The following is a 13463-nucleotide window of genomic DNA, read 5'->3' on the forward strand; positions in this document are numbered from 1 at the left end:
CGTTGTACGTGGAACTTAGCAAAATTAAGCGGCCCATTTATTTTTTGGAACTGCGCACTTGCTTGCTAGGATAAAAATTAGTCCCACATCCCAGAATGAAACGTTACTATACGTTGCACTCCACATCCTGGACTCTAGAGTTAAAATTTTTTCATTTTTTCTTGAGACGAAATTTAAATTAAATAGTGAGAATGAATCTATCACTTTCATACCTTGGTCTGTGTTGCCGCAGCTGACAAGGGAAGAACAAACATAGAATCCAGTTTCACGCACAAATCGATTGGTGTGGGTCAAAGTCGTAAAGATCAGATGCAGCAATTCGTCATCAACAAAGGGTTGAAAGTTAGCACCGCAGCCATCAATCATTGCTTGGAGACACTTCAGGCTTGTCTCCAAATTTTTCCACCCAGCAGTGTCATGAAAGATTTGAGCTGCCTCTGCACTGTTGCGCTGAAACACATCAACAATGAATGTAATGCCATCACTCCATCAGTATCCTTATACTATATTAAATTTTCTCAATCCTTGGTTTCCTTATTAATAAAACGTTGCTACCACCAGACCTATCAGCTGCATTTCATTAATATCCGTATTACTATACTAAATTTTCTCAATCCTCAGTTTGCTTATTAACCGTGGTAAGAATAAACTTGAGTATATAGTATATACTGGACTTTTTTTAGTATATACTCTTGTTAGTAAGAATAAAAACATTTGAGTGCCTACTCATTTTTGATTACATACTCATAACATGGAAACAAAGTAGAATATACTCAAGTGTCCATCTTGTACAGAATATATACTCATGCCTGATAAGAATAAAAGCTAGTATATTCTCATATTTACAAGTTCGTTCTCATGTTATTCTGAGTATGGTTTGCAGTAGGCTCAATTCTGAATATTTGTTGATTTGTGTTCAGTTTAAAGTTAAATAAAAAAAAAATGACATTGTATGAACGATGTAGTACCTCATGGAAAAATATAGAAAAAGACGTGAACTTCAGAAGCCTTTAACGCTTCACAAAAATGAATGTGAAGAAGGTTAAACATGTATTTGTTATTCATAAAAAACATAACCTATAAAAATATGAATCCGTATCAAATTATAAGGTTAGATTGTATTGTCAAATACAATTAACAATCACAGTTTATTTTGTAAAATTTGTATTGCAAATGCAATTACTTGCAACTTTCAATTATATATATATATATATATATATATATCATTCTCCATAATAAAAAATAGAATTAGCATAACTGGAATTCTAGAAATGGATTGTAATCTCTATTCAACATCCCGTAATGACGATTTCCCAGTACTATTTTCTTGTTTCCTGTTTATTAACGTCACTTACCTGATTCACTCTCTCTTTCATGTTTATTTATTTATTCACTTATTTATTTACTTATTTATTTGTTTATTTATATGGGTACTGGGAAAATAACGGCCCCAAGGTTCACTCAGCCTCCTATAAAATTGAGTATCGGGTCTTTCCTGGGGGTAAAAGGCGGTCAGAGTGCGGTGCCGGCCACACCACCTCATTCTAGTGCCGAGGTCATGGAAAGCATGGGGCTCTACCTCCATGCCCCCCAAGTGCCTTCATGGCATGTTACGGGGATACCTTTTTACTTATAAAAAGCAAAACACAAACCACTACAGCATGCAGATAGCATGTGAAAGTCGATAAAAAAAAACTGAGCACCACGGTGCAATGTGGTCAAAGAGGATAGGTAACACGGTTACATACTAACTTTTAAGCGATCAAGAAGTCTGTAGAGATGAGTATATATTCGCGTTAGGTAGAATGTCTTTATTCTTACGAATATCAGTATGTTCTAGTGGTTACGAGTATATTGTGACAGCGACGTGAGATTCAAACTCACGACCAGCATCTTGCAAGAAAGCAGGTCGCGCGTGAGTCGACACGGGCTCCACGGAGCACTGGGAGACGGCGTGCTGCGGGTAGAGGAGAGAGGAGGTTGCGCGCGCATCTGGTGCTTGCCTAGAATGGAAGGAAGCAAACTGCTACGTGCGGAGTGAAGGGGGGGACGGACCCTCCCGAATCGTCCAGAAGTCCGACGAAGTGGAAATCCAGATTATTCAAGAGTGGAATCTTTGGCGAACTCTCCAGAAACTATAGTTTGGTTATAAAAGAGAAGACGCAAGTGAACGTCAATCAGTCAGTCAGTAAGCCAGTCTTGTGTAGCAGTGAAGCCAGCTTCGAGACCAGAGCGCGACTTAAGTTGTGTCCGTAACTGTGGAGCCTGAAGCCCAGAGTTCGAGTGCAGTGGACCGCAGTTGGGAGACCTGAGTTCGAAGTTCAGCGGATCATCTCTGAAGGTCTGGGGTTCGAGGTTGTGTGAACACGAGTGACTGAGCTAGAAGAACTAGCCAAGACAAACGAGCTGTGAACTGAGAACTGACAGTTCTGTGTTGTAAATAGTGCTTTGTGAATATTAGTTAAGATTAACAGTTCATTGTTGTTCGTAATAGTCCAAGTAAATTGTCATTGTCGTCAGTGAGTGCACTAACGAATACTGAGTTACTGTGTGGAGAGCAAATCCCATTGTTGACAGGAGTGAAATTAAATTGTAGAGAGTGATAATTATTGTTGCTTTGAATAAAAGTTACATTGTTGAGTTGAAATAAATTTACAATATAATCACAGGAAGTGCTCATACTCAAAAGTATTGTGACAACGACGTGAGATTCGAACTCACGACCAGCGTCCCGCAAGAAAGCAGATCGCGCGGGCTTCACGGAGCACTAAGGAACGGCGCGCGGCGGAGAGAGGGGAAAGGGCCCACGCGACGAGGGGAGATCGCGCGCGCAGCTGCTTACGGAGGGAAGGGGGAACGGACCTTCCCGACTCTTCGAGAAGTCCGTCGAAGTGGAGATATCCAGATAATTCTCTGCACAGCTGTAGCAATTTCTCGCAACTATGATTTCGCTATAAAAGAAGAAACGCCAGTGAACTCGAGTAGTTTTCAGTTGATTAGTCAGCCAGTCAGTGAGAAAGCCAGAGCAAGCAAGCCAGTCTTGTGTACCGGAGTTCGACTCGAGTGTGCGTCCGCAACTGTATCAGCATCCGAAGACCTGAGTTCGAGTGCAGTGGACCGCAGTTGGAGGGACCTGAGTTCGAGTACAGTGAACTGTCTCTGAAGGTCTGTGGTTCGAGATTCTGTGAACTCGAGTGACTGAGCTAGAAGAACTGTGAACTGAGAACTGACAGTTCTGATTTGTAAATAGTGCTTTGTAAATATTAGTTAAGATTAACAGTTCATTGTTGTTCGTAATAGTCCAAGTAAATTGTCATTGCCGTCAGTGAAGTGCTATAACGAATACTGTATTGAGTGAAAATCCTGTTGTTGACGAGAGCGTTTAAGGTGAATTGTAGAAAGAAATTATTGTTGGAAGAATAAAATCTATTGTTGAGTTGAAATAAATTTACAGTATAAACCTTGAGAAAGTACTTAAGCTTTATTCTTACTACCCAATAAAACATTGCTAGCACCAGACCTACTGGCTGCATTTCATTTATATCCATAATACTATATTAAATTTTCTCAATCCTCAGTTTGCTTATTAATAAAATATTGCTAGCATGTATTATGTGGGACTTGAGCGCAACAAACGGGGTATTTTATAAAGGGGTTATATATGAAATGTGCAGGGACCGGACAAAAAAGCATATTAAATGGGATAGCGTAATAAGCGGGCGCATCTTATCAAGGTTTTACTGTATAGCAAAAATATTCACTAATATCGTAATAACATAAGCTGTTCCTTACTGTACTTCTTTTAAAGCCTCCCTCAACTGTACAAAAAGTCGTACAATAAGTGCAGCATCAATCTGATCATCCAAGAGTACTGGAAATCATGCATCGACTTCCCCATATGGAATTTCCAGGAAAGTGAAGGCACTTGCGATCGGAAACTCTGTATAAGCTATTTTAATTAAGAATTCAGCAGTCAGAAGGCATCTGGAAACACTTACCCTTTGAGAAGGACCAGCCAGCTTCTCCATCAACTTCTCTGTTTCTATCTGCTCGTGCTTTGAACCATCATCATCATCACCAGCCTGCCTCTCCAAGTTGCTCTGTATCAGCCGTAGTACATAATCTTTGCATTCTTGATATACAGCTGGCCCAATCTTTCCACACAGTATACCTAACACCTCACCTGAAAATTATACGTCACCTTTCACAATAAAAAATAGAATATTTGAAATTATGTATTTTCAATACATATTAAGTCTAACTGAATATTATTTTAATGGAGACTACATCTCTTTACATGTAGGCACTACAAATAGTAAGATTAACTACTTTGTGGCTTTAGCAAAAGTAAAGTGGAGGTAGGGCTTACCATTTGTGGAAACTTCAATGAAGATCTACCTTATTGTTTAAATTACACTCTCCTTGATTATAATGTATACAAATCTACAATAGACTACAAAATACGTTGTACAATATCGAAATAAATAATTGATTAAATGGCGATCTTACTTGTGTTAATTATGTAAGCATGTGCGGCTTACAGCTGTTTCGGTGCTATTTGACACCATCCTCAGAGCCTACTAGATCTCGGCGCCATCTCAACTTCTCTGCCTGTTGTGTGGGTGAAGAGTTGTGTCAAATAGTGTGTGTGTTCTGAAATTGATCTGTGTGTTGAGAATTTGATTAGGGTGTGTTTTAGTGTGTCTGTATATTTCATATTGTTCTAGTGTGTTGAGTTTTTGGTTTTTGGTTGTATGTGTAGGATTTCCATGTCTGTATTTATGTTATTGTATGTGTGGTTAGCATTAGTTATGTGTTCGGCATATGTAGATGTATTGTGTCCTCTGGTTATTGCTTTAATGTGTTCTTTGTATTGAGTTTGGAATGATCTGCCTGTCTGTCCAATGTAGAAACTGTCGCAACTATTGCATGTGAGTTTGTATACGCCTGTGTGGTTGTATTTATTTGTTTGTGTGTTGAGACGTCTTTGTAGTGTGTTTTCTGTTCTGTATGCTATGTTGTATTTCTGTTTTCTGAATTAGGATGCGATCTTGTGTGTGTTTTTGTTTTTGTATGTTAGTGTGATGTATTTCTTGTGTTTGTCTTGTGTTTTGTGTGTTTTTGTGTTTGTTGAGTTTTTGTTTTGTCTTCCTTATGATGTTGTCTATTATGTTTGGGTTGAAACCATTTTCTTGTGCTATGTATTTGATTGTGTTCACTTCTTCATTGTAGTGTTATTGGCTCATGGGTATGTTGAGTAATCTGTGTACCATTGTCCTGAATGCAGCATGTTTGTGTTATGTGGGGTGATTAGATGTGCTGTGTATGTGTGTGGTGGTTTGTTTCCTTTGTATAGTATGAGTATGTCGTCTACGTATCTGTGCCAGTATATTATGTTGTCTGTATATTTGTTGTGTTCATTGTTGAGTATATATGTTTGTTTTATGTTGTGTAAAAATATCTCTGCTAGTATGTTAGATATGGGTGATCCCATTGGCAATCCTTCTGTTTGGGTGTATTGTATTGTATTTATTAACATTCCATGGTATTCATACATGCTTACAGCTAGAATATGGAACAAGTCAAAAAACTTAATACTATTATAAAATCTTAATTTATAGTCACAGTCTAGATGAAATATATACAGACGAGATTTACAAAATAGTCTACTAGTACAACACATAGTTTTAGTATCAATTTCATGAAGTGTTATTGAATGTCATGAATTCACCTACAGAATAGAATGCATGAGAAATTAGGTACTTCTTTAATTTGGCCCTAAATAATTTTATGTTTTGAGTTTCATTTTTTATATCGATAGGGAGGCTATTAAAAATTTTTACTGCCATATAACGCACTCCTTTTTGATAGCACGATAGACTTGCCGATGGAGTATGAAAGTCATTTTTTGACGTGTATTTATGCTATGAACTGTTGAATTAGTTACAAAGTTTTCACGATTACATACGAGGAAGACTATTAATGAAAAGATATACTGACAAGCCATGGGCATTATTTGTAGTTTTTTTAAAATAGTCCTACACGATTCCCTAGATTTGGCATCTACTATTATTCTAATTACTCTTTTTTGTAATAGAAATATATTGTTACTATCTGTGGAATTTCCCCAGAATATTATTCCAAAACTCATTACCGAGTGGAAGTATGCAAAGTATATTGTTTTTAAGGTATTGATATTTAGTATCTTTTGCATAGATCTAATAGCAAAACAAGCTGAATCTAGTTTGGGGGTAATTTCTTTAATATGATTTTTCCAATTTAACACATTATCGATTTTTAAGCCAAGAAATTTGGTTGTTGTTGTTTCTAATAGGGATCTATTGTTAATTATTGCGCTAGAAATTTGCGACGTTGAATTTGGACAGGATTTAAATTTAATTATGTTAGTTTTGTTACAATTTAATACTAATTTATTGACTGAGAACCAGTCACATATTTTGAAGAGAATTTCCTCTGTTGAAGATTGGAATGTGTTGGAGTTATTGGCTGTAATTACTATACTTGTGTCATCTGCAAATAATATGGGATGACCTACATCTTTTATAAGGGGGGCAGTATTTGTTGTTGTGTGTTAAATAGTTTTGCTTTGTTATGATGTCTGTGATTTGGATGATTTCTTCGATGTGTTCTTGTGGTGTGTTGTTGTCTGTGAGCATTTGTTTTAGTATCTGTAATGTGTCTTGTATCGATATGTTAGTGATATCGAAAGGTGCTAATGTTGCACTGTGTGGAAAGTGTTGTTATTTTGTTTTGTTGACTAGGTCTATAGTGTTTTTTATTGTTGTCTGTTTTCTGAATTTGATGTTGTTTCTGATGATTTTGTCCATGTGTGTGGCTAGTTTGTGTGCTGGTACCTGTTTATAGTTGATTAGAGGTCTGATTGGTATGTTATCTTTATGTATCTTGGGTAGTGCATTGAGTTTAGGTGCTGCTGGTTTGATGGGTTTATGTTAGCAACCACACATACAATAACATAAATACAGACATGGAAATCCTACACATACAACCCAAAAACCAAAAACTCAACACACTAGAACAATATGAAATATACAGACACACTAAAACACACCCTAATCAAATTCTCAACACACAGATCAATTTCAGAACACACACACTATTTGACACAACTCTTCATCACACGAACACACCCACACAACAGGCAGCGAAGTTGAGATAGCGCCGAGATCTAGTAGGCTCTGAGGATGGTGTCAAGTAGCACCGAAACAGCTGTAAGCCACACATGCTTACATAATTAACATGAGTAAGATCTCCATTTAATCAATTATTTATATTCAAGTGTTAAAACTAGTGTACGAAAGATTCAACATGGAATATCGAAATACTGGATTACTTTCATATTGCAGGAAAGTCAAATCACAACCAAGAAAACCACTTCTAATGAGCAGTAGCAGCTTTTTCCTTTTGTGGGTAACCTCAGTACATTTACTGATATTCACTTGTCTGTTTGTGGACATTTCTTTTTTCAATATCCATTCTTAAGGCTGTTATTCATATATTGTTCTTCCTTTCACATAACTAATCTCTAAGTGTAAGAAATAAACTAGGATATTTGATTTACGTCGTAATTCACCAAAATATTACGGATAATATTTAAACACATCTTGACATCTTTTTTTTTTTTTTTTTTAATTTCAACCAGCCAGAGGCCGTTTTCCAAAGTTATCTATTTTTGTTTTCTGTTTGTTTACCTTTGTTTCCTTCGTTTTTTTTTTTTTTTTACTTATTACTAATACAATCACAACACCCATGCCCGAGGCGGGACTCGAACCCACAACCCTTCGGACCAAGCGATAGGGACATGCCGTGCCCCTACCGCTTGAGCCATCTGGGCCGGCTGTTTCTTAAGTAACATTTCAAGATTGCTGTAAATAACAGCACCGGTACTGTAGGCTACTTGTTTTAAAGTCAATAAAACCATACAATTCAAACACCCAAATGAAGTTATTGTATGATCACCAAAAATGAAGGGTAAAGGATTTTTTTTTGCAAAAATATATACACAATACCTTAAATAATAAAAATAAAAATGTATAAGTACCCACTACTTTATCTTTCAAGCAAATGGAAAATACCTACGAAATATGATTTAAAGAGACACAAGCTATAAGAAATGCACATAAATTCCACAGCTATTTTTACTGTTATAGTTTAGTCAACTCTCTGAAGACAGGTTTGAACCTCACAAGTGATACCAATAAGGCATCACTCATGAGGCAACTAAGCCAGGAGATAATGGGGATGGGGTAGCCAGTTTCTTTCCTCCTCCATTCCATACATTGGTGACTAGTAACATATTACACTGCGGCAGCTATATATTTTAATGACTTTGTATTTTCAAGACTATTTTCTTTAAAGGGTTAGTACAGCTTACAGCAGTAAAATTTTGGAAATATCCAACATTTTTTTCCTCCATTATTGTATCTTGTACAATAATGAAAATTAGTATGTGTAAAACACTGAACTTCTGCTATATGAAAAAAATATTTTTACGATTTAAAAAAAATATATTTACATTTTTTTTCTCCCCCAAAATTCAATTCACTGTGCAGTGATAAAGCATTTCCCACATAACTCAAAAACCTATCCAACATTCTGTGATGAAATTTTTTGTGTGTATTTATGCATGCCATATCTACAATAAGATGCAAGATCACTTCTCTACCTTTAATAGCTTGTCTGATAAAAAATAAATTCATTTTAAAAAATAGTCAACAGTATTTTCTTCTAACACAAAATAAAAAAATATAAACGTCTTGGTCCATATTAACTCGGATAATAGAGACTAACCATACTTTCCAAGAATGTGGCCTCCCACCATCTCCATATTTCAATCCGCCCACTTTTGGTTGTGGGGTTACCTTAAAGAACGAGTTTTTCTGACACATTCAACAACTCTACTGCAACTGAAAGATGCCATCTCGCAAGAAATTGCCAATATTCCAAGACATTATCTGCAAAATGCTGTGCATGGTGTCGCTGACAGAATGCTGTATGTTGAACAAGAGAATGGTGGACACATTCCCAATGTTTTGTAAACCCCGTTGTTTGCCCAACATTGTGATGTTTTTGTTTTTTCCCTATCTCAAATAGCCTATTATAATATTTATAGCGGTTTAATGCTTGAATTGACTTTTGAAATACCCTATATTTCCAGCATCTTTATCGTGAACTTATTTTTAAATTCTGATGATGGCCCATCGCTCCATATTATTTCTAACTTCGGGTCATCACCACCTGATCAAATGATTTGATCATATAGAAAGTCAGCACAAACACAGTGTCTTTGTCCTTCGATTGGCAGTCAGAATAGATAAGGTACATTTTACATTGTCCTTTATTAAATCTACGTATTACTCTGTGAAGAGATTTATTAAATCTACATACTTAGACTTCAACAAACAAAATTTGATAACTCAATCCCAAGGGAAAAAAATGGAACTCTCTGCATCAAAATCCACAGTTAATTCCCGATTTACCACGAAAATCATCTGTAGCTGCATTTAGATTGGCAACAGGCCATGATTGTTTGGCCAAATACCTGCATAGAATTGGAATATATCAGTCCCCTAACTGCCCATTGTGCAACTCAAACCAAGAAATGGATTCGGAACATCTCAAAATCTGTGCTTCAGTGGCTAGTCATGATAATATCTTTGAAAAATATTGGAGTGCAAGAGGTCAAATGACTTTATTGTCAAATGCCTGGCATTAGAAAACAACAACACATTGTCCTTTATAGAAAAAAGCTGCAGTAAATAAAAGTACACTTGTGCGTGATCAAAGAGCAAGTTTTGTTTTGATTACTAAGGTGATGAAAATAAAATTGCATAAGCCTACATGTCCCATATAGGATGGTCACGTGTGGGACAACAATGAAAATTATTATTTAATTCTTTTTAATTAATAAAACAATTTCAAAATGTGGTCATGCAATTGTTGATTAAAAAAGAAGGAACAAAGTTACTCATAGTTTTTTTTAATGAATATATTTCTTTTGCAAAACAAAATATAACCTTATTAAAGATATTTTATTAATTTGTCCTACAGAATAATATTTGTAATACTGACAATTAATATTTGAGGAGAAAAATTCGCTCCAGCGCCGGGGATCAAATCCGGGTCCTTGGTTCTACATACCAAGCGCTCTGACCACTGAGCTACGCCGAATTCAATCCACAGCACCGGACCGAACCATCCTCCTTCAATGTTTCCCTTTTGGCCTGACTCCAAGTTAGGCATATATGTTAACGTTTTTTATATCCAAGTCAACTGCCATTATACAAGGGGCGCACTCAGCTGGGTGACTTATTTGGCCGGGATTCCGCACTTAAGTGCACAGTAATCTGTACAGAAATATGCACTGCTAGCTATGAGAATATTAAAGATATTTGATTTTATTTGTCCTACAGAATAATATCTGTAATATTGACAATTAATATTTGAGGAGAAAAATTCGCTCCGGCGCCGGGGATCGAACCACTGGTGGCTGCATATCCTGCTTTTCGCGTATGGTACTTACAGTACGAATGATTAAAGATGCAATATTCTCATTCAATTTACTCGTAATTATCTATAGCCTATATGCATAATGAATACAGATTTCCCCATCCATCTCTTAAGGGGAATCACTCAGTATTATACAGTTTACGCTATTATTTATTCTAAATTAAATTAAATTATGGGGTAAGAAAATACTGAATTATGTTGAATTATACTAGGGATAAATCGCAATATAGCGAACGCCAGTAGGGGAAGTTATCCCCACCCACATGAAATGTGTATTCGACACAACACTCGCCTATCACGTGGAGTGTCTGATGAGCTAGTAGGGGAAAAGTGGAAGGGGTCGTGGGCGGAGCTTCTACGTTCGCTATATTGCGATTTGCCCGCTGAAATGTACTTCGTAAAATCTTACCTGCTGCCGTCCTCACTCTAACTTCTATATCTGTCAAACATTTTTCTGCGATGGCTTTAATTCTGTGCACAAATTCAGCTTCTCGTTCATCTTCTAGGTTTAAATAGGGAACTAGAGCTTTTGCTCCTAACAAACACCCATGCTTAGTTTCCCAAGATGTTTCTGAATCACTAATTAGAAGTAAGAGATTCCCTTCAAATTGAAGTCTTTCATTTTCACTGCACGTTGGCAATACCTTTTGAAGCTCTCCGACACCTCTATCCCGTTCCAGTTTCATTGAATTACAAAGTAATTCCAATATTTCTGTTGTCATATTAATTTTCTTTAAATTCGTGAGGAATGAACACTTAAGACATATTTATCACTATCACTAAACAGCAAGATTCACAATAAAATACTAACAATATATAATGAAACGCCTATTGTATATTACAAACATTACGGGTACACGGATCCTATTTCCTTTAAATTGCTGATTATATTCCAATTATGTTGACAAATTCTCCCTTTTCATCCATAACCAAGAACACTACTCTTGCCACCACTGCCTGCTGGATAGCACTCCAATGGTTGCGATCCAGTAGGCTGGGCAGAGCTCCAGCGACGGTGAAGCAAATGTAATAAAAGAACGATTTTGCTGCAGCGCTTTACGTCTTGCTTTAAAAAAACGCACGGTTTGGTTTCCGTGCATTTTTTAAAGCGCTTCATGCCTTTGCTGCAGCAAAATGAGAGTCGAAAAAAAACGCAATTCGGTCAGCTGACTGCAAAATGGTGGACAATTAATATTGACTTCTATCACTGCAGTAGAAATTACTGGACGATTTTAGCAATAATAAACGTTGCAAAAGACCAAAACACGCATTCCGCCATGATGGATCGTGCAGCAAACTCGTAAAGCGGTGTTTTGATTTTCTGCACGATTGCTGCATCGACGGTGAAGCAAATGTAATAAAAAGAACGGTCTTGCTTTAAAAAACCGCACGGTTTAAAATTGAAAGACCGTCCGTCAATTATTATTGGAATGTGAATGCAAGGCCAACACCCGGCTTGTCTGTCTGAGCCCTTCAAGGGTTATGGTACCACAATAATAATAATAATAATAATAATAATAATAATAATAATAATAATAATAATTATTATTATTATTATTATTATTGTACAATTAAGCACCCATGTGCAATAATGACGTAAGTAGTTACGAAATACATTCATACTTACCCCATTATTGCACGTGGGTGTTCAATTATGTTCTTTCATGTCGTTCCAGTTAAAATACTAACAACAACACTGCCTACCCGAGAGTTTTGCGGGATTTTGGATGCGAGTGTCGAAATACAATTTTAATATTTTATTGTTATTAGTTTTTCACTGGGTTTGAAACTGAATTGTAGCCTACTGATTTTATCTATTCAGTTTAAGTCCATTACTAGTGAACCATTTATTTGGTTTATCGTTTTTCTTCGAAATAGCCTACTTTTTATAAGCTACAGCAAATGTCTTCTTCTATAAGCAGTAAGGAAGGACACAAGAAGTGTCATGAACACAAAAAGCTATGCTCAGAGGGACACAATTGGTCTCATTTCATATTTATTACCCACTGTTTCAGAAGTTTCTTTTTTTAAGAGAATCTGCAAGAAAAGAAAAATACTGTAGTACACATGGTATGTATGCCAGCTTTGTTACACATTTACGCAAGAAAAAAAATGCTGCTAATTAACAAAACTATGGATAATTGATGAACTAGTGGACTTACTCGTGTTAAATATGTAATATTTTTCCGGCTTACAGCTGTTTCAGTGCATCACGCACCATCATCAGAGCCTACTCAAGAGCAAGATTCAAAATGGAAAACTATGGACTTAACTTCATAAAATTTACCTGAAATATGATATATCAGTTGTCTTTTTCCTTTTGACATTGCAGTTATATGCAGCACACACAACAGGAATGTTTTTTTTTTTTCCGTACCTCTACCTCTGTTGTAAGCAGACGAATTTTTACAACAGTAGGTGCAGTATCTGCCGTGTTTTGCAGTGGCACTGCAAAGAGCGCTGTACAGGACAACTTGGCCACTCTATAATCTCTAATTTGTTGGGATAAATACTGTATATATGATATGATATATTTGTCAGCCAACTTTACAATTCACAGTTATGATTGACCATCAGATTTCTGCTTTTCGATCCACGATCCCTTTAATACATCACTCTTTTCTATTAATATATTCATTTGCCAAGTATTTCTTGATTACTTCCAATTCTTCTGTTTTAACTGAGTTGCTATATATTCTTCCCTCTATCCTCTTCTATTCTCTCTCATACCTAGACTATCTCCCTCCCATTTCTTGCTTTCGTATTAAATACTGCATATTCCTTTCCTTAATAATTCACATTTTTTCATTCATTTCCTTCTCCACTCTTAATCATTCTTTTCCAGCTATTTTCTCCTGAATTAATTGTTTACATTTCCCTTTCTCTATTTTTATTTACATATTTCTCTTTCTCTT

The 13463-nt window shown here is 36.2% G+C and overlaps 1 protein-coding gene across 1 annotated transcript in view; it reads right to left on the reverse strand.

Annotated features, from left to right (window-relative positions):
* Window positions 1-11547, reverse strand: part of LOC138705244 (uncharacterized) — a 53443-nt gene extending 41896 nt beyond the window's left edge. Inside the window, exons 1-3 of the mRNA XM_069834064.1 lie at window positions 10958-11547; window positions 3999-4183; window positions 213-450 (exon numbers count right to left, since the gene is read on the reverse strand). Coding sequence (XP_069690165.1) covers window positions 213-450; window positions 3999-4183; window positions 10958-11270 — 736 coding nt within the window. The 5' untranslated portion in view covers window positions 11271-11547. The remainder of the gene's footprint in view (window positions 1-212; window positions 451-3998; window positions 4184-10957) is intronic.
* Between the last annotated feature and the right edge of the window lie 1916 nt (window positions 11548-13463).

The sequence above is a fragment of the Periplaneta americana genome, chromosome 8 (genome assembly GCF_040183065.1).
Source record: "Periplaneta americana isolate PAMFEO1 chromosome 8, P.americana_PAMFEO1_priV1, whole genome shotgun sequence".
Lineage (NCBI taxonomy): Eukaryota > Metazoa > Arthropoda > Insecta > Blattodea > Blattidae > Periplaneta > Periplaneta americana.